The sequence below is a fragment of the Cynocephalus volans genome, chromosome 4 (genome assembly GCF_027409185.1).
Source record: "Cynocephalus volans isolate mCynVol1 chromosome 4, mCynVol1.pri, whole genome shotgun sequence".
In the NCBI taxonomy this organism is placed as follows: Eukaryota; Metazoa; Chordata; class Mammalia; order Dermoptera; family Cynocephalidae; genus Cynocephalus; species Cynocephalus volans.
In genome coordinates, this window is record NC_084463.1 from 102821747 (window position 1) to 102848902 (window position 27156).

At 39.8% G+C, this 27156-nt stretch overlaps 1 protein-coding gene across 3 annotated transcripts in view; it reads left to right on the forward strand.

Annotated features, from left to right (window-relative positions):
- STIM1 (stromal interaction molecule 1) overlaps positions 1 to 27156 on the forward strand; it is a 224815-nt gene that overhangs the window by 84191 nt on the left and 113468 nt on the right. For all 3 annotated transcript variants that reach the window (XM_063093387.1, XM_063093388.1, XM_063093389.1), the window contains exon 2: positions 23375 to 23505. In XM_063093387.1, coding sequence (XP_062949457.1) covers positions 23375 to 23505 — 131 coding nt within the window. The remainder of the gene's footprint in view (positions 1 to 23374; positions 23506 to 27156) is intronic.

The window sequence follows — 27156 nt, forward strand, 5'->3', positions numbered from 1 at the left end:
CCTGAAGGGCCCTCTCTTTAGCCTGTTTCTTCCACATACTCTACCCCAGAAGGGACCCAGGGAAGCTCCCTTTGCATTTCCTATATGGGACAAAATAAAAGGAAGAAAGGAAGCCAAGGTGGTTTCTCAGGCGCAGATTGACAGCAGAGAGGGGTTGAGGTAGGGAGCTGGTGTCACTGAATTGCCCAGCAAATTAGCTGTGTGGTTGGTAATCAGGTAGAGACCAGTATGCATTTATCCTTGCCAAGGCTCTGGAGACAGTATCCCAGTTCTAGCCCTACTTTCACTAAATATGTGAGACCTTGGGCAAGTCACCTATATCTTGCCTTCAGTCTCCAAAAAGTTCATGGAAGGATTTGTATTATCTTTTAATTCTATTTTTCCAAAAACTTTTTGAAGTACCCTTGTATAGGGAATAAAGAAAGTACTGACTTCACACAGTTGTAAAAGAGACAGCATGTGTAGAAGTGGTCAACATAGTGCCTGACACGTTCCTCCTGCCTTTCTCCCTTAGACAGTTACATTGTACTTAATTCTGTTCTTGTAGAGAAAGCAAAAAGCAAGTCCCACTGCATGATAGCTGACAGACCAGCCAGGGACAGAATACGATTATGGTTAAGAAGAACCCTTATGAGGTGATGCCGGGGCCAGTCTGGGCTCAGTGGTCTGACCTCAGAGAGGGAAACTCATAGGGTCTTGTGTGGTTAAAGGTTTCCTAGTGGTAATACGGCTTTGCCTGGGCCTTGAAGGGCCATAAAGTTTTAAATATGAGGAGCTAGAGGAAGGGTAATTCTAGGTACCTGTCTGGTCTTTCTCAAGCTCTGGTGCTTCATTTTGCACAGGTCAGTTTCCCATACAACTCTCTCTCTCTTCATCTAGACAGATGTTATCCAAGGGATTTATCTTTTCTTCTTTTAATTTTTAAGAGAAAAAAAATATTTAAAGGAAGGGGGAAACCGACTTATTAAGAACAAACTAGTTTTACTTTAACCAATGGGCTATGTAGTTTGCTTACATAATCTTAAATACTTGGAAAATTGTACTATTATGCCACATTTTACAAATGAAAAACAGTGCCTCCGAAAGGTTAAGCAACTTTTCCAGCTTAATATTAACAAGTTGTGATAACAAATCAAAGGAGCCCTACATAATAATTTAATATGGCTTGAGCCAGCTTAGAAGATACATATAATTTAGCAGTTTTCAGTTGTGCTTATTCGTCTAAATACTCAATCTGTAGTAGTCAGGGTCTTTTTATACTTATCTTCCAGAGATGTCTATCTTATTCCTAGCTCCAACCCGTACTTACCTCCTGCTCTTAGAATAATTCTCAGTTTTCTAAACCCCCAGTTCTACACTTAACTTAGATTCTACCTCACTACCACAACTTGAGGTCCCTTAATTTTTTTCCCAAATATTTACCAAGTATCTCTTATATGCCAGAGTAGAGATGGATGCAAATACCAGTTTCTGCTTGGATCTTTCAGTATGTTGGTTAGATAGACAATTACAACAAAATAACATGGTAATAATTGAATACTTACTGTGTGCCATGTTCTACTTTACTCACAAGTAAAACTTAGAGAAATCTGAACAAGTTCAGGGGACTGTATCAATGTCAATAATCTGGTTGTGATGTTATACTACAGTTTTTTCAAAATGTAACCATGGAAGAAATTGCAAAGCTTCCCAGTGATCTCTCCATATTATTTCTTAAAACTACATGTAAATCTATAATTATCTCAATAAAAATTTTAATTTAGAAAAAATCTTTCACAGGGCTCTCAAACTCCTACAACCATGATTCCTAACTTTTTTCAGAGAAGAATTCCAAAGAGCTCCATATAATAATAGCTGTGCTTTCTATATCTACCAATTGAAAAATGATTGAGGAAACAATATGTATTCATGAGATATCCCTCAAGGACCCCTATAATGGCTTCAAAGTCCCAAGGTTGGGAACCCTTGTATACAAACTTTTTAAGAGGTGGTCTCTACAGAGTTTACTAGCCTTATCCCCTGCCACTCACTCGCCCTATACTCCTACCATACTTAATTTCTTTCAGTTCCATAAATATTCAAAGCTCACTTTGTGACTTTGTATATGATGTTCCCTCTGCTCACAATATCTTTGCCTTATTCTACACCTGACTAATTCCTACTCAAGTTTCAAGACTCTCCACAGGCTTTTTTCTAATCCTGCAGGAGGCTTTCCTATACTAATCCCTGGGGTTTGATTAGGAGGCCCCTCTTCCATGCTCTCATTGTCCCTGTGATTCTCTCTATCACAATTTGAACCAATTACTTGAACTCTCTATGCCTCCATTCCTAACTGTAAAATAAGGAGACAATAGTACTTGCCTCATAAGGTTGTGAGAATTAAATGAGTCAATACATACAAAGTACTCCAAGTAGAACATGGCCCACAGTAAGCATTCAGTTATTACCATATTATTTTGTTGTAATTGTCTATCTAACCAACATACTGAAAGATCCAAGCAGAAACTGGTATTTGCATCCATCTCTACTCTGGCATATAAGAGATACTTGGTAAATATTTGGGAAAAAAATTAAGGGACCTCAAGTTGTGGTAGTGAGGTAGAATCTAAGTTAAGTGTAGAACTGGGGATTTAGAAAACTGAGAATTATTCTAAGAGCAGGAGGTAAGTACGGGTTGGAGCTAGGAATAAGATAGACATCTCTGGAAGATAAGTATAAAAAGTACGTGTGTGTGTGTGTGTGTTTGTGTGTGTGTGTGTGTGTGTGTCTGTGTGTGTGTGTGTGTATTAAGTTCTGTCCCAACACTACAAGGATTCTTGTTGCCCTTTTAGAACCACCCCCACCTCCCTCCTGCCCCCTTCCCCACCCCTAACCTCTCTGTTCTTCACTTCTAAAATTTTGTCCTTTCAAAAAATGTTGTATATAAATGGAATCATAGAGTATGTAACCTTTTGGAATTGGCCTTTTTTGCTCAGAATAATTCCCTGGAAAGTCATCCAAGGTGTTGTTTGTATCAATTGTTCATTCCTTTTATTTATTTCCATTGTATTTAAGTACCAGAGTTTAACCATTCACCTGTTAAAGAACATGTGGATTGATTCCAGTTTTGGGCTATTACAAACAAACTTCTGTGAGCATTTGTGTACAGGCTTTTGTGTGAATCTGCTATGGATTTTATTCAAGAGAGTTATCTAGTCATGTCTGAATTTTAGAAAAATTATATGACTGCTTTGTAGAGGATGAGTTTGAGAGAAACTAGGACAGAGGCAGGGAGATTAGTTAGGAAACTGTTGTTAGTAACCCAGGCAAAGGATGTTGAGGCCTGAAATAAGTTCTCTGTAGATGGGGATGTGGTTTGTCATAGTGGCCTTGCCTTCAGGAATCAGATCAGGCTTGTGCAGATGAGGGAGCAGGGCTGGAAAGCCTGGGCTATAAGCAGGCTCAGACACACTTTTCTGGATAGTCCCCATGCAGGGGAGACACTCTGCTACCATAGCTGAGAAAAGCATCTGGAAAGGAAGGACTGCTCTTAAGCTGCAAGAAGAAAGAGTCAGAACCTAGTTTTTAGAATGATCATTTAGACTGCAAAGTTGTTCAGTAGGTGTTCTTGGTTATCTTCTGCCAAGAAAAGAAGAGGGGCCAGTTATCCTTCTTTTATTGTTTTAGTGGAGGCTTATGTGGGAAAGAGAGATAATGAGAAATTCTCTTCTAGTTCCTGTCCCTTTTGGAGCCCAGGAATGTGTCCTCTGGTAAGTCAGCCAGCAAAATCCTGGGAGGTTTAAAGCTGTCCTCTTGTTGCTATGGAAACTGGAATCCACATTGCTTTTACTCCATGCAGTGGTGTGCCTGGTTCCTCAGTGTTTATATCTTCAAGGCATTTATCATTGTGCTCTCAGAGCTGCTGTGTTGGGACTGACTGTTGGGAAGCAGCCTCACTTCTAATCTTAGAAGGTCCACTGATGAGTTGGACATCTGCCTGCGGTACTATACAGAACCCCTATCTGGGCAAATCCTTGGGTGCCTACCCCAACACTTTTAGAAAACTTTTCTTAGCAGAAAGCCATTTTGTGTTGTCTGTAATTATTTTTTGGCTATCTCAGACCCTGATGAGTGCTGGCTAGGGTACAAGAATGGTTGGGTTAGGTGCCAGGTCGGAGAATTTGGGGTTGCTTTTGAACAAGTGTGTGTTGATTTAATTTCTCTGGGGCTGTCTTGCTTTTTGGCACAGGCAACTTCAGAATAGAAAGACCTGTGGCATGTGGGACCCCCCAAGGTGAGAAAGCAAATCTTCATTCTACACACTGTTCAGTTGTCTCTAGATCAGATATTGTGTTGCCTAGTACTGGGTTAGACACAGGGAAACACCAGAAAAATCAAAGAATCCTCTTACTGTGGTTGGGACGATAAGACTTCCAGGTAAAGCAAAGAATAGAGAACTGACAAATGAATGACTAACATTTGTACAAGACTTTACTGTTTTTCAAAGGACTTTACTGACCTTTCAGATAAGAAAATTAATCCCTAGGAGTAGTCAGTGTATAAGAAAGTCGGAATTCAAAGACCCACATCTGCCACCTCCACAATTCAGTATGTATTTCAGAAATTGGTAGTTGGGAGCAGGGGGGATCCTGTAGGCTGGAAAAGTGTGTCTTACTTCTCTGATTTGCCAGTGCCTATAGCTAGTTCAGCCAGTTCAGTCTTCAGCAAATAGTTGCTTGAAAGTGCTAAATGAGTTTGTTGAAATGGGTATTTCAGCACGTGAACATTGAACTGGGGGTCAGACGCTTTTAATTCAGTCAGGAAGATTACAGAAATAAAAGGATAGGCAAATAGACTGTCTAGCAGGATTCTGAAGCCTTGCAGGGGACCAGGGAGTAGGCAAAGGGAGTCAAGCCTCCTTTGCCAGAAGCCCATGTTATTGAGGTCATAGCCTGCTTGGTGGTGACTAGCTTTGGTGATTAGCCATTTTCTTCTGGAAAAAGGCTTCTTGTGGGATCAGTTTTTTTTTTTTTTTTTTGGTGGCTAGCTGGTACAGGGATCTGAACTAGTGACCTTGATGTTTATAAGGCTGCGCTTTAACCAGCTGAGCTAACTGGCCAGCCCCGTGAGATCAGATTTTGAAGAAAAGGATACTGAGAGGAGGAAGGTGGAAATGGAACACAAAAAGAAGTGGCTAAGTTCCCCCGCTGAGGAGAGACTGCTAAAGATTTCTTTTCATGTGCTTTAATTTAACAGAGGCATTTTCTTTTGCTTTTTTTGATCTTCTCAGCACAGTGTGTCAGGGACTCAGGATTCCTTCTCTAGTGAGTTTTAATCTTAAACTTTGTTTCTAAGTCCTAATGAGGGAGGGGCCTTTGACTAGTTTTTGTCATATGGCTGGACACTAAAGAGTTTAAAGCAAAGCCAGGAAGTTTCATCTTACCCTGTTTTGGGAATGACACAAGTGCAATTAGGGCTTCTTGTGTTTGCTGTTAGTAGACAAAAAGAGCCGGGAAAACCCTTACTCCCCACCCCCATCATCCTTGCTTTGTTGGCTTTGGAGAGTAAGACTTAGTAGTGCTAGGGAGCCCTGTTGCTTAGTGTGGCTTCTAATCTGGTTCTGTCACTACTTTGCCAGCCAGTCTAGGCGGAACGCCCCAATTTATGGCCTCAGTTTTCTTCTCCAGGTAAGTGAGAAGTGGCCCTTGATGCCCTCCAAACCCCCTCCACCTCTGACATTTGGAGTCTGAGTACAATGATTCCCAACATCCATTACTCTCATTCTCTGCCAGGAGCTTTTGCAGGATTGATAAAAAGAACACTTTGACTTTCTGGTGTTTTAATAAGCCAACTTGTGTGAGATGATGTGGCCCTTGACCTTGGACTGTCCTTGCTTGGTTTGCCCTCCCTTCTGCTCCCACTGTCTTCTACTGGTTATTGAAACTGTGGTATCTCCTGCGACTCTTGTCTCTCTTCCATTGCTGGATTTTACTTTGTATCTTTGTAAATTATGTACTGTGCTCATTCTCCTAAGACTTTTTGTGAGTAAGGACTGTGTTTATTCATCTCTGTTTGAATTTGTTCATTTAACAAATTCTTCTGGACACTTGTTTGTTCATTCAACAAAGGTTTATTGAAACCCAACCATTGTACTAGGGACTTTGCTAGATACTAGGTGTTGATTAGAAGCCAGGATTCAGCCATGAACAAGACAGCCATGTTTCCTGCCATTGTGGAGCTTACAACTCAGTGGAGAAGACAGACATTAAGTAAATTATCACATAAATAATTACAGTTGTGAAAAGTGTTGTAAATGAAAAATAAAGGTTGCTTTGGAGAATGTCTAATGTGGACCTAAGCCAGTTTGGAGGGGAAGATGGGTCAGGGAAGGTTCTTTGAAGAAAAAGTATTTAAGCTGAGACCAGCAACATGAATCAGAGTTTGCAGGTTAAGAAAAAATGAAGAGCCTTTCATATAGAAAGAATTCTAGGTGGTTTACAACCTGGGCTGCACATTAGCATCACCAAGTACAAGAGAGTATATGGAACAACTGGACATCTCATATATTACTGGTGGGAATGTAAAGTGATAAAGCTATTTTGGAAAACAGTTTGGCAGTTACTTAAAAAGTTAAACATACTTCTATTTTATAACCCAGCAGTTCTATTCCTAGATATTTACTCAAGAAAAATTAAAGCATATGTTCACATAAAGACATGAATGTTCATAGTAGCTTTATTTGTAATAGCCAAAAACTGGTGAGTGGATAAACAAATTATGGCGTATTCATTCAATGGAATATTACTTAACAATACAGTGGAACAGACTACTGATTTATATGACAACACGGTTGAATCTCAAATCATGCTGTAAAAGAAGCCAGACCCAAAAGAGAACGTACTGATAATTCCATTTATTTGAATTTAGAACAGGCAAAACTAATGTATAGTGATAGAAACTGGATTAGTGGTTGTGTGTGGGGAGGGGAAATAAGGGTTGGCAGTGAAGGAGCAAGTAGGAATATTTTGGGGTGATGGAAATGTTCTGCATCTTGATTGGGGTGGTGATTACATGGGTACATATGTTTGTCAAACACATTGAACTGTACACTTAAAATGGGAGCATTTTATTGTGTGCAACTGTATCTTAAAATATATTCATGCCCCATTTTTATGAAGGTCCAAAATAGGCAAAACTTGTTTATGGTGATAAAAGTCAAAATAGTGGTTACCAGTGGGGTGTGTGTATTCATGGTAGTATTGATTGAAAAGGGGCAAGAAGGAGGGAGCCTTCCCAGAATGTTGGAAATGTTCTATATCTTGATTTTGGTGGTAGTTACATGGACATATATGAATGTGAAAATTAGATGGTCTGTATGTTTATGCACTTTACTGTATGTATGTTATGTCTCAATTAAGGAAAAAAGAAAAACCAAAAAACCCAACCCATGTCTAGTCCCCATCCAGAGAGATACTGATTTAATTGGTCTGGAGAGGGGCCTGGGCATCAGCAACTTAAGCGCTCCCTAGGTGATTTTAATGTGCAGCCAGAGTTGAGAACTAACTTCTCCACGTGGGAAGGCTGAGGAGGGAAGAAATTTGGTATGTAAAGAAGGATCACAGGAAGCAGAAGAAGTTGTTGGAGATGAGACCAGAAAGGTAGCAGGTGTCAGATCATTCTGGGCTTTGCAGGCTACATTAAGAAATTTGAATTTTATCTTAAGAATAATGAGAAACTTTTGAAGGTTATAAGCAGAGAGTGCACTAGAGCTGCCTGTAGCTAGCATTCCTGCTGATTGGTCATTACATATTTAGAATATCTCCCCTGGGAGTGACATGCTGCGTGGAATAGTTAAGGAATATCGAATGAGGATTCGTGATTGATTAAATATGGGAGGTGAAGGACAGTAAAATGTCAGTGTTTCTGACATAAGCAACTGGAGAAGTAGGAAGTTTGGGGTAAAGATAATGAGTTTAGAATCAGAAATGATGGGTTCAGGTGCCTGAGAGACATTCATGTGGAGGTATCCAGTAATAGTTGGATTCTGTTGGTTTCTGTTGGTCAGACATGAAACTTGAACCAGAAACATAATTTTGGGGTTTGGTAATAGCTAGGAATTTCTTTAAATAGTAATTGAAGCTATGAAAAGAGGTAAAATCACATTAGGAGAGATGTAGTGTGAGAAGAGAGCCCAGGAATTCTTTAGAACTCTAACATTTAAAAGTCATGTAGGAAAAAAAAAAAAAAGAAAAACAAATTAAAAAAAACACGAAAGTTATGTAGAGAAGAGAAACCTGCCTTGCACATTAGGGTAAGTAAAGATTTATTCATTTATTCAGCACATTTTCCATTGAATACCTACTATGTGCCAGGCACTATATGAGTACCCCCAGGGTACTACATATAAAGCTCCATGTAGAGAAACATAATGAGATATACCTCTGTCTTCCACCAGCATATCTGACACCTCTGTATGTCAGTTGGCTTACAACTGCAGTTGGTTGAGGATATCTGAGAGCAGAGCTTATGTCTTTTTCATTTTTTCATAGCACTTACTACCATCTGGAACATGATATTTTGTTCCTTGATCTGTTTATCACCTATCTCCCTCCACTAGAAGTAAGGTCTGCAAGAGCAGGTACTGTTTTGATTGCTATTGAATACCTACTATGTGCCAGGCAGTATATGAAGAGGTCCTCTCTCTCCACAAAGCACACTCCTTCAGAGTAATAGAAGAAGCATCAGATTTATGATAATAGGGGAGGACTTGATCAGACCTGTCTCAGTACTGGACAGATCATCTAGGCAACAAACCAACATAGGAACAGTTAATCTATCAGAAGGAGAGAATAAATCTATGGTTATTATAATGGGGAGGGGAAGAGGGGATGAGAATGGGGAGGGGGGAGATTGGATAAGGGGCATAAAGAATAAGTATGATTTGTAACAATGAATGTGCTAATAAAAAAACCATCACAACAGATTGAATGCGGAAGTAGATATAAGATTACAGCTGACTTCCATTTTCCATCTTTAAAAGACTTGCAAAATACAAACTGTAAAACAATTCCACCCTTCTTATGATTTTTTTTCAGAAACCAGTTTTACTAAAAACATGTTATTTACATTAATTTGTAAGGTATTATTCTAAAATGAGTTCATAGCTAAATATAAAAATTTGTTTTAATTTCTAATGTGGTAAATATCAAACAGTTCTTTGGGATTTAAAATTTTTAAGTATATATATAGGAGTCTTGAGACCAAAAAGTTTAAAAACCTGAGCCTATGCTATTTTCTTTGCCTAGAATTCTTCTCTTTTTTCCCTGGAGAAATCCTACACATAGTAGTAGTGTTAACTGCCATTTGCAACAACATGGATGGACCTCGAGAGAATTATATTAAGTGAAACAAGTCAGGCACAGAAAGAGAAATACCACATGTTCTCACTTATTGGAGGGAGCTAAAAATTAATATATAAATTCACACACACATACACACATACACACACAAACCGGGGGGGGGGGGGGAAGAAGATATAACAACCACAATTATTTGAAGTTGATACAACAAACAAACAGAAAGGACATGGTTGGGGGGGAGGGGGGGAGGGAGAAGGGAGGGAGGTTTTGGTGATGGGGAGCATTAATCAGCTACAATGTATATCGACAAAATAAAATTAAAAAAAAAAAATATTTAGGTATTCATTAAAAAACCGTTTACTGAGCATCTTATTGAGAACATGGCTCTTTCTTTGTTGCTGGGGATGTGGTCCCTAACTCTTATGGAGATCACAGTCTGGTGGGGAAGACACATTAAACAGACAAATGCAACACAGTATGATAAATGTTACCAGTGACAGCAAGTAAATGTGGAAGTATAGGCTTTTGTCAGAGTCTTGCAAAGAACTACTTGCCCAATCACCTACAACATATGACTGGTCAATTTAATTGAACTGTATCTCTCCTATATTTGATTCTTCATTGTCTGACGGGGAAAGCAGCTGAAGTTAACAGAAGATGGGAATTGTTCACTTGCTGTTCTGGGAGGAAAGAAGGATATTACAGATGTATTGAATATCAGCTTCATGCCAGGTCCTATGATAGGTGTTTTAATAAATGTGGTTGTATTAGTCTGTTTCTGTTGCTTATCACAAAATACCTGGAACTGAGTAATTTATAAGAAAATGAAATTTATTGCTAACAGTTTATGAGGCTGGGCAGTCGAAAGTCCATAGTGGTGGCAACAGGGACCCAGGAGTCTCACATTGTGAGATGGTGGAAGCAGAGAGGGCAGAGAGAGCAAAAGGCAGACTGTCTTCTTCTTTTAAAGCCCTCAGAACCACACCCCTGGCCCTGACCACCAGTTTTAATCCATTCATTACTGCATAGTCCTACAATCCAATCACCTTTTTTAGGCTCCACCTTTCAATTACCATAGCAGGATTTCCCACCCTCTTAACAGTCACAATGGGGGCTAAGTTTCTAATACATAAAACTTGGGGAACACAGTTCAAGCTTCAGTGAGTTCTGGGGGGACTTATTGAGTCCACTATAGTGGTTTTACTTAAGTCTCACAAAAACCCTATGTAGCATATTATTATCCTCATTTTGCAAATGAGAAATTAGAGGCTCAAAGAAGTTAAACAACTTGTCCAATATCATATGGTTTGTAACTGGGGAAGATGGGATTTTGACATATGTGTTCTGACTCTAAATTCAGGGCTCTTTTATTGTAGTAATAATGTGTTGCAAAATGGATGGTTCTTCTAAGGTATTTCCAGATAGCTGTGGGAAACCCTGCCAGACTGGAATGTATAAGAAAGGTAGAAAAGGTCTCAGGAAGGACAAGTGGACAGCTAGGGAAATGCTTGGTTGAAGGAGTTATTTGTGAGTTTTGGCTGACTTGGTTTCTTGGAACAGGATTCTTCAGCCATATGGAACATCCTCAATCTCTTTAATCCTTCTCTATGCTAGATGATGCCAGTAGCAAAGATCACCTGTCTGTCTAATCAGGTTAGAAACCAGAGCCTAGTGTTTGAAACCCACATTTTGTGGACCTGCTGTAGGCCTTTGGGAAAGGTGCTGGCTGACCTCAGGCCACTGGTCCCAGCCTAGAGGCCACCAGTCCCTAGAGCTTGATAAACTATTTCCATTATTTTTAAAAACTTACTAGAAATTGTGCTTTACTTAGGATAAGCCTATGTGTGAATACAAGCTAATGAAAAGACTGGATTTTTTTCCTTTAGGTCAGAAAGCTGTCAATCCAGTATGATTTGGATGTGCCACTATGGTCTTCTAGAACAAGTTTCAGCAAACTGTGGCCCATGGAACAAATCGAGCTCACCACCTATTTTTATAAAGTTTTGTTAGAACACAGTTATGCTCATTCATTTATGCTTTGTCTATGGATGCTTTGTGCTACAATGGCAGAATTAAGTATTGCAATAGAGACTACATGGCCTGCACCTCTGTAGTGGACTGAATTGTGTCCCCCTCAAACTCCCTGAAGCTTCAATTGTATCCCCCAAGTTTTATGTATTAGAAACTTAGCCCCCATTGTGACTGTTAAGAGGGTGGGAAATCCTACTATGGTAATTGAAAGGTGGAGCCTAGAAAAGGTGATTGGATTGTAGGACTATGCAGTAATGAATGGATTAAAACTGGTGGTCAGGGCCAGGGGTGTGGTTCTGAGGGCTTTAAAAGAAGAAGAGAGTCTGCCTTTTGCTCTCTCTGCCTTCTCTGCTTCCACCATCTCACAATGTGAGACCCCTGGGTCCCTGTTGCCACCACCAGATGGACTTTGGACTTCTCAGACTCAGAAACTGTAAGCAGGAGTGAGCAGCCCAAGGCGGCGGGAGCCGAGAACGGGGAAGGTGACAAACCAGAGGCAGAGAGGGAGCTGCCCGACCTGGCACAGCCCTGTGAGTGACCCCTGACCCGGCCCTGCTCGGGGGGCTGACGCCCGCCCGGCTTCTGCCTGCATCACCGGTCCACTCACCGTCCCCGGGGCTGCCTCCATTTTCTCAGGTGGTGGCAGCTCCGGCCCGGCTCAGCCAAGCCTGTCCTCCTCGCCTGGCTCAGCTCCTCATTCAGCCTTCCCACTTGCTTGCCCCGGCGTGGGGGCTTTCTGGGGCCTGCGGGCCAACCTCCCCTCCCACTCCCTCTGCGGTTCTCTGGCGGGGCTGGTGGTGTGGGGCGTCTCCGGCCAGCGTCAGGAGGGCAAGGAAGTACGGGCGGGGCGGACTGTCACTCCACCGCACCCTGGGTTCCGGCCCCTGGTAAACTTCCTGTTACTGGGAGGCAGATACCATCTCTGCGGCCACCAGTTCGTAAAAACGCCTAACCGTTTTCTGGTTAGGAATAGTGTGGTTGGAGAGTTCCCAAGTCCGCTTGAACCTGCTGGAGAGCTGACTGCGGGTGGGCACCGGACTCGGTCCGCGCCGGGGGGATACAAAGGTGAACCGTGTTCTGCAGGGCTCCTCCGCCAAGGAGCTGACGCTCTGGTGTGGGAGATAAGACAAGTACACAAATAACTGCGATACCAGGAGGAAGGTGATAAGTCCCGAGAAAGATCTACACAGTGCTACAAAGGCACCCAGAGCGAATGGTCATCTGTGCCTAGCAGAAACCTGGTAGACTTCCTGGGCGAGGCGGTGCCGAGCAGGGTCTTGAAGGCCCCGCTGATAGACGAGGGTTGCAGAAGACACGTCCCAGCCCAGCCCAGTGCGCACAGAGTGGGGAGACTTCCGGCTAGGGAGGTGGAGACTCGACAGAAACCACACACCCTATGGGGTCTCCACTGCACGATCCAACAGCCCGGGCCAGAGCGCACGGAACAGGGAGAAGCCCTGCACGGGAAGTGAAAGCTCAGCAGAGATCACACACCCTGCGGTACCGCCCCATGATCCAGCAGCCCAGCAGAGTCCAAGCTGACCAGAGAGGTGGCTTCCCGGAGAGGCCTAAGACCTGAGGCAACCATACACACAAGGCACTAGAGGCCAACTGAGCAGTCACGGAGGTAGCCATACGAAATTGGCAACCACAGCAACATCTTAGTTAGTCAACAGTTTCAAGCCGGTGGACTGTGAAACCCCCTGCCACGATTAATAAACATCAAAAAAAGGATACCAGAAATACAAAAAATCAAGAAAGTACACCACCAAAAGTTAATAAATCTCAAACTCTAGATCTTATAGAACAAGAAGCCCTCGAAATGACGGACAAGGAATTTCGAGTGATAATTCTAAGGAAACTGAATGAGATACAAGAAAACTCAGCTAGACATCATGATGAAATGAGGAAAAGTACACAGGACCTGAAAGAGGAAATGTACAAGGAAATCGATGTCCAGAAAAAAATTGTAGCAGAACTTGCTGAACTGAAGAAGTTATTCAGCGAAATAAAAAACACAACGGAGAGTTTAACCAGCAGGCTTGTCGAAGTTGAAGAGAGAACCTCTGAACTTGAAGATGGGCTGTTTGAAATAACACAAGCAGACAAAAAAAAAAAAAAAGAAAGAAAAAAGAATCAAAGGCATTGAAGAAAATCTGAGAGAGATATCAGATAACCTTAAGCGCTCAAATATCCGAGTCATCGGTATTCCAGAAGGGGAGGAAAACGGAGATTGCATTGAAAACATATTCAACAAAAGAGTGGCAGAAAACTTCCCAGGTATAGGAAAAATCACAGATCTTCAGATCCAGGAAGCTCAACGATCTCCAAACGTATTCAACCCAAAAAGGCCTTCTCCAAGACATGTCATAGTCAAACTGGCAAAACTCAGAGACAGAGAATCTTAAAAGCTGCAAGAGAGAAGCATCAAATCACCTATAAGGGAGCCCCAATCAGGCTAACATCAGACTTTTCATCACAAACCCTAAAAGCTAGAAAGGAATGGGATGATATATTCAAAATACTAAAAGACAGAGATTGCCAGCCAAGAATACTCTACCCTGCAAGGCTATCCTTCCGAAATGAAGGGCAAATAGTATATTTCTCAGACAAACAAAAACTGCGGGAGTTCACCACCACACGATCACCCTTACAAGAAATCCTCAAGGGAGTACTGGGTTTGGTTCCTGAAAAATAGCTACCACTGCCATAAAAACCCAAGAAAAATCAAAACCCACTAGTATAATAAAAATGGCATTCATGAAGAGAAACAAAAAACCAAAAACGCTATCTACAACCTAAGGAACCAACAAACACAGAAACCAAACAGTAAATCAGAAAGCAAGGAACAAAAGACAGCTAAGACAACCAAACAACCAATAAAATGCTAGGAATAAATCAACACCTTTCAATAACAACTCTTAATGTAAAAGGCTTAAATTCCCCAATTAAAAGACACCAACTGCCTGACTGGATCAAAAAGGAGGACCCAACTATATGCTGCCTACAAGAGACTCACCTCACCCATAAAGATTCACATAGACTAAGAGTGAAAGGATGGAAAAAGATTTACCATGCAAACAGAAAAGAAAAACGAGCTGGAGTAGCTATTCTTATATCTGACAAAATAGACTTTAAACTAAAAACCATAAAAAGAGACAATAAGGGACATTACTTAATGATAAAAGGACTGATCCATCAAGAAGACATAACAATCATAAATATGTAGTACGCACCCAATGTTGGAGCAGCCAGATTTATAAAACAAACTCTATTAGACCTAAAGAAGGAAATAGACACTAATACCATAATAGCAGGGGACCTGAACACCCCACTGTCAATATTGGACAGATCATCTAGGCAAAGAATCAGGAGAGAAACACAAGATCTAAACAATACTCTAGACCAATTGGACTTGGCAGATATCTACAGAACATTCCATCCAACAACCTCAGAATATTCATTCTTCTCATCAGCACATGGATCATTCTCCAGGATAGATCACATATTAGGTCACAAATCAAGTCTCAATAAATTCAAAAAAATTGGAATTATCCCATGTATTTTCTCAGACCACAATGGATTAAAACTAGAAATTAATAACAAACAAAACTCTGGAAACTATACAAACACATGGAAATTAAACAGCATTCTACTTAAAGACATATGGGTCCAAGAAGAAATCAAGCAGGAAATCAAAAAATTTATTGAAACTAATGAAAATAATGATATATCATACCAAAACCTGTGGGATACTGCAAAAGCAGTATTAAGGGAGAAAGTTATTGCATTAAATGCTCACCTCAGAAGAATGGAAAAATGGCAAGTGAACAACCTAACACTTCACCTTAAAGAACTAGAAAAACAAGAACAATCCAAACGAAAAGTTAGCAGACGGAAAGAAATCATTAAGATCAGAGCAGAACTGAATGAAATTGAAACCCAAAAAACAATTCAAAAGATCAATGAATCAAAAAGTTGGTTTTTTGAAAAGATAAATAAAATTGACAAACCATTAGCATGGCTAACAAAAAAAAAGAAGAGAGAAGACTCAAATAACAAAAATTAGAAATGAAAAAGGTGATATTACAACTGATTCATCTGAAATACAAGGAATCATTCGAGACTACTATAACCAACTATACGCCAACAAATTTGAAAATCTGGAGGAAATGGATAAATTTCTGGACACACAAAACCTCCCAAAACTGAACCATGAAGATGTAGAAAATTTGAACAGACCAATAACAATAAAGGAGATTGAAGCTGTTATCAGAAGGCTCCCAACAAAGAAAAGCCTAGGACCAGATGGATTCACAGGAGAATTTTACCAAACATTCAAAGAGGAATTGACACCGATTCTTTACAAACTATTCCAAAAGATTGAAACGGACGCAAATCTCCCAAACTCATTCTATGAAGCAAACATCATCCTGATACCAAAACCAGGTAAAGATATAACCAAAAAAGAAAACTAAAGGCCGATATCCTTGATGAATATAGATGCAAAAATCCTCACTAAAATACTAGCAAACAGAATACAGCAACACATACGTAAAATTATTCACCACGATCAAGTGGGATTCATCCCAGGGATGCAAGGTTGGTTCAACATACGCAAATCAATAAATGTGATACACCATATTAATAAAGTCAAACACAAGGACCATATGATCATCTCTACAGATGCTGAAAAAGCATTTGATAAAATTCAGCACTCATTCATGACAAAGACCCTCTATAAGTTAGGTATAGAGGGAAAGTATCTCAACATAATTAAAGCCATATATGGCAAACCCACTGCCAATATCATCCTGAATGAGGAAAAGCTGTAAGCTTTTCCTTTAAGAACCGGAACTAGACACGGATGCCCACTCTCACCACTCCTATTCAATATAGTGTTGGAAGTACTAGCCAGAGCAATCAGAGAAGAGAAGGAAATAAAGGGCATCCAGATTGGAAAAGATGAAGTCAACCTGTCCCTGTTTGCAGATGACATGATCCTATATATCAAACAGCCAAAAACCTCTACAAAAAAACTCTTGGAATTGATAAATGATTTCAGCGCAGTAGCACGATACAAAATCAACCCACAAAAATCAGTAGCATTTCTTTTCTCCAATAGTGAACATGCAGAACGAGAAATCAAGAAAGCTTGCCCATTTACAATAGCCACCAAAAAAATAAAATACTTAGGAATTGAGTTAACCAAGGAGGTGAAAAATTTCTATAATGAGAACTACAAACCACTGGTGAGAGAAATTAGAGAGGATAAAAGAAGATGGAAAGATATCTCATGCTCTTGGATTGGAAGAATCAACATAGTGAAAATGTACATACTACCCAAAGTGATATACAAATTCAATGCAATCCCCATCAAAATTCCAAAGACATTTTTCTCAGAAATGGAAAGAATCATCCAGACATTTATATGGAATAATAAAAGACCACACGTAGCCAAAGCAATGCTGAGCAAAAAAAATAAAGCTGGAGGCATAACACTACCTGACTTTACGCTATACTACAAAGCTATAATAACCAAAACAGTATGGTACTGGCATAAAAACAGACACACTGATCAATGGAATAGAATAGAGAATCCAGAAATCCACCCACACAGTTACTGCCATCTGATGTTTGACAAAGGCACCAAGCCTATTCAGTGGCGAAGGGACTGCCTCTTCAGCAAATGGTGCTTGGATAACTGGATATCCATATGCAGGAGAATGAAACTAGATCCATACCTCTCACCATATACTAAAATCAACTCAAAATGGATTAAGGATTTAAATATACACCCTGAGACAATAAAACTTCTTAAAGAAAACATAGGGGAAACACTTCAGGAAATAGGACTGGGCACAGACTTCATGAATACGACCCCAAAAGCACGGGCAACCAAAGGAAAAATAAACAAATGGGATTATATCAAACTAAAAAGCTTCTGCACAGCAAAAGAAACAATTAAAAGAGTTAAAAGACAACCAACAGAGTGGGAGAAAATATTTGCAAAATATACATCTGACAAAGGATTAATATCCAGAATATATAAGGAACTCAAACAACTTTACAAGAAGAAAACAAGCAACCCAATTAAAAAATGGGCAAAAGAGCTAAGTAGGCATTTCTCTAAGGAAGATATCCAAATGGCCAACAGACATATGAAAAAATGCTCAACATCACTCAGCATCCGGGAAATGCAAATCAAAACCACATTGAGATACCATCTAACCCCAGTTAGGATGGCTAAAATCCAAAAGACTATGAACGATAAATGCTGGCGAGGCTGCGGAGAAAAAGGAACTCTCATACATTGTTGGTGGGACTGCAAAATGGTGCAGCCTCTATGGAAAATGGTATGGAGGTTCCTTAAACAATTGCAAATAGATCTACCATACGACCCAGCCATCCCACTGTTGGGAATATACCCAGAGGAATGGAAATCATCAAGTCGAAGGTATACCTGTTCCCCAATGTTCATCGCAGCACTCTTTACAATAGCCAAGAGTTGGAACCAGCCCAAATGCCCATCATCAGATGAGTGGATACGGAAAATGTGGTACATCTACACAATGGAATACTACTCAGCTATAAAAACGAATGAAATACTGCCATTTGCAATAACATGGATGGACCTCGAGAGAATTATATTAAGTGAAACAAGTCAGGCACAGAAAGAGAAATACCACATGTTCTCACTTATTGGTGGGAGCTAAAAATTAATATATAAATTCACACACACACATACACACATACACACAAAAACCGGGGGGGGGGGGAAGAAGATATAACAACCACAATTATTTGAAGTTGATACAACAAACAAACAGAAAGGACATGGTTGGGGGGGAGGGGGGGAGGGAGAAGGGAGGGAGGTTTTGGTGATGGGGAGCATTAATCAGCTACAATGTATATCGACAAAATAAAATTAAAAAAAAAAAAAAATAAATATACACCCTGAAACAATAAAACTTCTTAAAGAAAAGATAGGAGAAACACTTCAGGAAATAGGACTGGACACAGACTTCATGAATACGACCCCAAAAGCACGGGCAACCAAAGGAAAAATAAACAAATGGGATTATATCAAACTAAAAAGCTTCTGCACAGCAAAAGAAACAATGAACAGAGTTAAAAGACAACCAACAGAGTGGGAGAAAATATTTGCAAAATATATATCTGACAAAGGATTAATATCCAGAATATATAAGGAACTCAAACAACTTCACAAGAAGAAAACAAGCAACCCAATTAAAAAATGGGCAAAAGAGCTAAGTAGGCATTTCTCTAAGGAAGATATACAAATGGCCAACAGACATATGAAAAAATGCTCAACATCACTCAGCATCCGGGAAATGCAAATCAAAACCACATTGAGATACCATCTAACCCCAGTTAGGATGGCTAAAATCCAAAAGACTCTGAACGATAAATGCTGGCGAGGTTGCAGAGAAAAAGGAACTCTCATACATTGTTGGTGGGACTGCAAAATGGTGCAGCCTCTATGGAAAATGGTATGGAGGTTCCTCAAACAATTGCAGATAGATCTACCATACGACCCAGCTATCCCACTGTTGGGAATATACCCAGAGGAATGGAAATCATCAAGTTGAATGTATACCTGTTCCCCAGTGTTCATTGCAGCACTCTTTACCATAGCCAAGAGTTGGAACCAGCCCAAATGTCCATCATCAGATGAGTGGATATGGAAAATGTGGTACATCTACACAATGGGATACTACTCAGCTATAAAAATGAATGAAATACTGTCATTTGCAACAAGATGGATGGACCTTGAGAGAATTATATTAAGTGAAACAAGTCAGGCACAGAAAGAGAAATACCACGTGTTCTCACTTATTGGTGGGAGCTAAAAATTAATATATAAATTCACATACGCACGCACACACACACACAAAAAAAAACCGGGGGGTGGGTGAAGAAGATATAACAACCACAATTACTTGAAGTTGATACGAGAAGCAAACAGAGGGGACATCGGTGGGGGGAGGGGGGGCGGGAGGCGGGAGGGAGGTTTTGGTGATGGGCAACAATAATCAGCCACAATGTATATCGACAAAATAAAATTTACAAAAAAAAAAAAAAAAAGAAAAGAAAAAAAGTAAAAAAAAAAAAAAAGAAACTGTAAGCAATAAATTTCATTTTCTTCATAAGTCACTCAGTTCAGTGTACTTTGTTATAAGCAACAAAAATGGACTAATACAAACTCCGAAATTGTTTACTGTCTGGTCCTTTATAACAAAAGTTTGCTGACCCCAACCTTGATTGTTTCTGTCATAGCACTTAGCACACAGTGTTTTTTTGTTTTGTTTTGTTTTATTTTTTATTGAAACATAAATGTTTATACGTATTTGTGGGGTACAGAGTTGAATATCAATAACTGTGTACAATGTATGATGATGCTGATTATTCTCAACCAATCATAAAGATATTGGCCCATTATACCTGTTATTTGGTGCCTGAGCATAATTAGCATATTCATCATTAGAAAACATAATCATTGTTTGAGTCCATTAACCAATTTCTTGCTAACCCCTCTTCCTTTCTCCCATTCCCACTTCTAGTAACCACAGTTCGTTTCTCTCCTGAAAATTCAACGTATTATTGTGATCCTTCCTTCCTTCCTTCCTTCCTTCCTTCCTTCCTTCCTTCCTTCCTTCCTTCCTTCCTTCCTTCCTTCCTTCTTTCCTCCCTCCCTTCTTTCTTCTCCCTGTTATTAGTGAGGACATGAAGTTTTTTCTTTCTGTGCCTGTCATATTTCATTTAATATAATTTTCTCCTAGCTCATTCATGCTTCTGTGAGTGGCAGAATTTCATTCTTCTACATGGCTGAGTAGTATTCCATTGTGTATATCTACCACATTTTCCTTTTTTCCCCACTTCAAGTTTGCAGTTTTTTTCTATAATAATTTTTAATTAATTAATTAATTTTTTTATTCTGCAACTGTAATAACTTATTAATTACAAAATATACTATTGCAAAGCTATTTTGCAGGTCTAGAACCATCCTTCTTGCTACAGATAAAAGTATGAATAAAATTCTACTCCTACAAGGCGTATATGATCTAGTATGAATATATAAGTATAAATACATACCTGAAATAATGTGTTAGATGAACTTATTTATTTATTATTTATTTATTTATTTTATTGTAACATAGTTGATTGTACATATCTGTGGGGTACAGAGTTGAGTGTCAATACTTATGTGCAATATGTGATGCTCTAACTACCATATTTTCATTATCCAGTCATCTGTTGATGGACATTTAGGTTGGTTCCAAATCTTGGCTATTGTATACAGAGCTGTGATAAACATGGGAGTGCAGGTATCTCTTTGATGTGATGATTTCCATTCCTTTGGGTATATACCCAGCAGTAGGATTGCTGGATCTTATGGTAGTTCTATCTGTAGTCTGGGAAATCTCCATACTATTTTACATAATGAATGTACTAATTTACAGTCCCACCAACAGTGCAAAAGGGTTCCCCTTTCTCTGCATCCTTACCAAATTTGTTGTTTTCTGTTTTTTTTTTTTTTTTTTTTTCGTGACCGGCGCTCAGCCAGGGAGTGCACCGGTCATTCTTATATAGGATCCGAACCCGCGGCGGCGGAAGCGACGCCGCGCTGCTAGCGCAGCACGCTACCGAGTGCGCCACGGGCTCAGCCCTATTTTCTGTTTTTTTAATTATAGCTGGTCTAACTGGGGTGAGATGATATCCCAATGTGGTTTTGATTTGCATTTCCCTTATGATTAGTGATGTTGAGTATTTTTTCATATACCTTTTGTATGTCTTACTTTGAGAAATGTCTGTTTAGCTCCTTTGCCCATTTTTAAAAGGATTATTATTATTATTTTTTAATTGTTAAGTTATTGGAGTATATTCTGGAGGTTAATCCCTTGTAAGATGTATAGTTTGCAAATATTTTCTCCCATTCTGTAGGTTGTCTTTTCACTATGTTAATTATTTCCTTTGCTGTGCAGAAACTTTCTGGTGTTTTAATTGCCTGTTTCTCTAACTTTTGTAATTGAGCTTCTGAGAACAAAGATAAGATCTGATTTCATATCTTTATGTTCTGTGCTAAACATAGGACCTGACATATGAAGAGCACTCAGTAAATGTTGTTTAAATGGCTATGCTGATCACAAAGCTCTAATATGCTATTATATGTGTTTTTGAGTAGTACGAAAACAGGGATAATGGAAGGAAAGAGTTATGCTGGTTATGCTAATTCCAGTGCTATGTGCTTCATCTGTGAACTAGTTAGTCATTACTTATTGTAATTTTTGGGGGGGTAAATAGTTCCTCTGGAAATGGATTCCATGAATGAAATAATCATTCCAGGAACTCTTGTTGATGATGAAGTTGAGAAACAATGCCATAATCTTTGGTTATATTCAATTCTCTCCCTCAGTACTCATAAGTCCTCCATTTCAGCCCCCAAACCAACTTAGCAGGACACATGTAGAGGAACATAAGGTTTCATAGAGATATTTCTTACTTTTCTCCTTCTAAAAGCCATTGCTTCAATGTGCTTTTTACCGGTGTTATCATCGGTGGCTTTCAAAATGTGAAACCAACCCAAAGCTATGTTGTCACCTTAGCAAAAAGACAATCAGGTGAAATGCTGGCCTGGGAGTTAGCAGTCCAGGGCTTTTGCTGTGGCTCTTCAGTTGCCTTTGACTTTGGGGACATCATTTAACATATGTGAGCTTCAATTTTTAACATACTTTTATTGAGTCACATGTAGGATGCTTTAAATTTAATATTTATATCCCTCCCTTATTTTAAAAAGGATTTGAACAACCGGCAAGGGATAGAGAGGTGACCTGTCCTGTCCTGTCACTGTCTCTGGCAGCCAGACAAGTAAATGATTAAATAGATTAGGGTGTTTCAGGTCTTTGATCAGTGTCTTCTAAAAGGCTTTACAACTACAGGCTCTTTACCCTGTCCTTGCTTTCCCTCCTGTGACAATATCTTCTATTACTTGGGAAGTCAAAGATGTACTTCTATCTTCTTTGGGGGTGATCTGAAGAGTAGTTTGCCTAGGAAGTAGTTATCAAGGCCCAGGTCAAAAGAAAAGAGGAATTTTAGCTTCTAAGAATTGGAAGAAATACTAGAAACTTTAGTCAAAATGCTATTTTCAAATACTGAACTTAAGGCCTGGAGAAGAGAAATAACCTTCCTAGAGTCATATGGTAGAGATAAGCTTAGATTCCAGGCTTTTTCTGCTGTGTCCATCAGTCAGGCTAGGTGTTTTCCAGGTTTGTAAGAGAGGATTAGGTGTCATGGAAAGAACTGCATGACAAAGTGATGGTGAGCAGAGGAAACCGCACCCCAGACCTCCCAAAGTATTGTATCAGATGAGCATAGGACCTTTAGGTATCTGATAGATATTTGCTGGATTTAACTGTCTATGGCAAGGCATAAGATGTGAGAGGTTTCCCCATTTAGCCTGTGGCTGGCATTATATGTACCAGCAGTGACAAAGTGAACAAAAGGGAAAACTATACATTATTTAGACACTGGAGCTAATTGGTGGTTGTCCTGTTTCCAGAAAGATTGTGTTAATTTACATTTGTTAATTTGACTGATAAAAATGATACTGCATTTGAATATACATTTCTTTTATTACTAGTGAAGCTAAACTTTTTTCCTGTGTTCATTGGCTATTTGTATTTTCTCTCATTTGTGAGTTAACTATTCATGTTCTTGTCTAGATCCCAGTGTATTCCTAGTGCTATGATAGAGTTCCATGCCAGGGAACTATTAGGATGATAAAGCATTATCCCTGTGAGAGCTCAGCGTATTTTGGGGGAGACAGTTAAAGGCTAGATGAAACACTTCTCTTACTGTACAAGTAGCTGGTTAAGTATCTATTCAAGGAGTCAGATGCAAGAAGCTAAGAATGCTGACACAGGTGGGTGATAGAGTCTGGATGACAGCTCTCAGTAATGTTATCTCTTGCTTTCCCTGTACAGAGTTTTGCCGGATTGACAAGCACCTGTGCCACAGTGAGGATGAGAAGCTCAGTTTTGAGGCAGTCCGCAACATCCACAAGCTGATGGATGATGATGCCAATGGTGATGTGGATGTGGAAGAAAGTGATGAGGTGAGCTCTCTCACCCTACTGTGGCTCTCTTCTCTTCCTGTATGAAACAGTCCCTGAAAGCTGCCTAGATAGACTGTTCTCTGTGGAGAGATGTTCTCTGCTAGCTTGTTCTCTAGGAACCCATCCCCATCAGGGGCAATGGCACTCAGCAGAGCAGCCCTCTAGGAGCTAGCCTGTCAGAGTGCAGGCTTTATGCCTGTTTCTGTGCCTGGGCTGCTCCCACTTGCCTACCAGCTAGTAGAATAACACTGACTGAGCTATGTTGTTTGGGAGAGAGAGGAATCCCCGGATTCCTACTGCAGTTTCCCTGGATTCTTACTGCAGTCGTGATGTAGATGTAGGGCATCAATCTATATTTAGCCCTGTGTTGGCATGTGGGAGAGAAGGCAAGACAGTTAGATTTAGGAATTTATACTCTATTTGAGACGAAGAAGCAAATCTTAGAAAGATCATTCTAGATTCCAGGCTGAAGTTGTTGGGAGCCAGGAGTGGTCCAGATAGTAAGAGCTAAAGGAATGTCTAAATGGAAAAAAGTTCTGTTATTTCACCTTTTGAGATTACTACAGCTGCAACTCAGCAGAGCCCAGAGTACAAGGTCATCATGTGTAAAAAGATTTAAGAGTTTCTTGATTTCAAGCTCAATGTGAACCAGCAGTTTGGTGAAACTACTAAGCTATGCCAAATCTTCAATAGTGATATAGTGTATATCATGAGGGATGAGATAAGCCTTGTTTCTCCTTCCTGCTAGTTACCCTACATTTGAGTTTTGAGTTCAGTTTTGGACCTCGCATTGTCAGAAGGATTTGGAACAGTGAGAGCCTATACAGAGAGGAGTGACATGAATGATGAAGAGTACAGAAGCTATAAAATGAATAGCATTCAACAAAATTCAATGCTATTTATTAAGTATGTGTTATGAATGTGCCATGTGCTGTGCTAGGCATAGAGATGGGACAGTAAATAAGACAGATACAGTCTGTTCTCACATAACTTACAGCCTACTGAAGAAACCTTAGCCCAGAGAAGAGGAGACTTGGGTAATATAATTTGTATCTTCAAATACATAAGAAGTAGAAAAATCAGACTTATATAACAATGTTAGTAACAATGAAGACCACAGCACTGGCTATCATTAATTGAACTCTTACTCTATGCCAGGCATGGTATTAAGCTCTTTGCATAGTTACTCTTTTAACTTTTAACAGCCTTATGAAGTTGGTATTATTATCAGTGGCTGGAGCCTTGGAAAGGTTAAGCATTTTGCTCAAAGACACACTGGATATGAGCCCAGATCTGATTCAAAGTGCATGTTCTGAAGCACTGCTGTATTGTTTTCCTTATTGTTAGGGAAGAACCAGGATGAATGTGGGGAAAGTAAAAAATAGGCATATTCTTCTAGAATGATAATTTCTTAACAGAGCTATCTTGAGATAGGAGAAGGTTTCTTGATAGATAGTGAACTCCCTGTTGCTGAAGATAGGCAAGTATAATATAGAACTCCACTGATTGGTCAGCAGGGGGGATTCTTTTTTTAGGATGAACCAGATAATATCTAAAGAATTTAAAAGAGGAGAAAAATAGACTTCTTAGAAGAAAAGTAGAATTTGCATAGAATAGAAGGGGTAGGGATACCTGAGTAGTAGAGAACCAGTGTGAGCAAAGGGGTAGAAGTAGTAAGAAGCAGGGTGGGTTGATTTGGTTAGACACAGGGACTGTGTTAGAAAACCACAGAAAAAAATGTTGGAAAGGAAAGTGGGGCCCAGGTAACCAGGCTGAGATATTTATACTTGTTGAACTAGACTGTTGTAGGTTCTTGAGCATTGACAACCACCATGATGAAAGTATCTGAATTTCTGGTCATATCTTGTCACTGGCCTTCAAAGGGCCAGAGTTTTATTTGTCTATGCTGAGAATACAACCATGTTTCTGGTGGTGAATGATGCCTAGAGGTGTCCTCATCACTGTCCTGAAGTCTAGCTACGGGACTGGGAATGGATGAAGAAGGTGTTATAATCCAAATAGCTACAAATTCCTGAATATCTTTGTCATCTGCTCCTTCTTTTTTCACATTCTGCTGAATTGCTTTGTCAAGGAGGGGAGGAAGAAAATGTTCTTTTTAGAGGAATGTTACCACAATAAAAAGTTCAGCAGCACGAACTGTTCCAAAATAACACAAAAACTGTCACCCTGCTTTTCTCTGAGCCAGTGGTGAGCTGTTCTTTTTCAGCATAGTTTCTGCCTTGCTTTGGCTTCCACTGCTCTCCCTGCAATCTCAGGCCTCTGGTGGTTAGAGAGGACTGGCTAGTTTGGGTTTTTATGATCAATCACAAACTGCTGTCCTTGAAAGAAAAAGTAGCAGAATGTAAGAAGCAGAGTGGGTTGCTTTGGTTAGACAGAGGGACTGTGGTAGAAAACCACAGAACAAAAAGTTGGAAAGGAAAGTGGGGCCCGGGTAACCAGGCAGTGTGCTTAAGTCAGTCTAAACATGTATGCCTTGGTGGTATGGTTTGAATCTTTGCCCCCTCTGAAACTCATGTTGAAATTTAATCCCCAATATGGCATTTGAAAGGTGGGGCCTTTAAGAGGTGATTGGACTGTGAAGGCTATGCTCTCATGAATCGATTAATCCATTCATGGATTATTAGGTTAATAGATTAATTGATTATCATGGGAACAGACTGGTAACTTTATAAGGAGAAGAACAGAACACATGAGGACGCTCTTGCTCCCTTTCCATGTGTTGCATTGTGTTGCCTCAGGACTCTGCAGAGTCCCTACCAGGAAGAAGGCCTTCACAAGATGTGGTCCTTCAACCTTGGACTTCCCAGCTTCCAAACTGTAAGAATTAACTACTTTTCTTTATAAATTACTCAGTTTCATCCATTCTAAGTGACAAAAAATGGACTAATATGTACACTTGGAGTTTAGGATCTGACTAGAAAGTTGGGTAGATAGCTCAAGGCTCAGAATATTGGGTAATGGATGGTGAGGCATCAGGGATTAGCACATCCCTGGTTGTGCTGGCCGTCAAGGACCTGAGATTTTTATGACCCATCTAAAAACACTGCTGATTACCCAAGAACCTTAGTAGAAGTCTGAAGGGATACTCTATTAAGGCTTCATTCAGTTAGCCTTATATCCGTAACTTTTTCAGATAACCAAACTGTAACCTCAGTGCTAGATCTTTTAAAATTTTAACCATTTTTGAAGTAATTCTCCCTTCTTACAGATTATTGTGACCAGAGTGTTAACTTTCTTTGTATGAATCAAAGCATGTCTTCAGCGCCTCTGGCACTATTACCCCAGTACCTGGATTCCTGTATGCATTGTTGTGAATGCTTCTTATAGTTTTCCTGTCTCTTCTTTGATTCATTCTTATTTCTAATTGCTCCGTCTATTCTACTGTGAGCTGTGAAATTATATTTATGGTAAACTGAAATTCAGCAGTTATTTTGTAGAAAAATATATAATCGTTTGTGTGTGGGGCAGCTAGTTTGGCTGCTCAAGTGCCATCTTTGTTTGCTTCTGTTCTGGATAGCAGAGACTGTGTATTGCGGGACCTTCAGATGAGCAAGATGGCATTATTGGTGATGGTGCCCTTCTTGGAAAGGTGTCAGGGAGTTCCACCAGGCTGGCACTGTGGGAATTCAT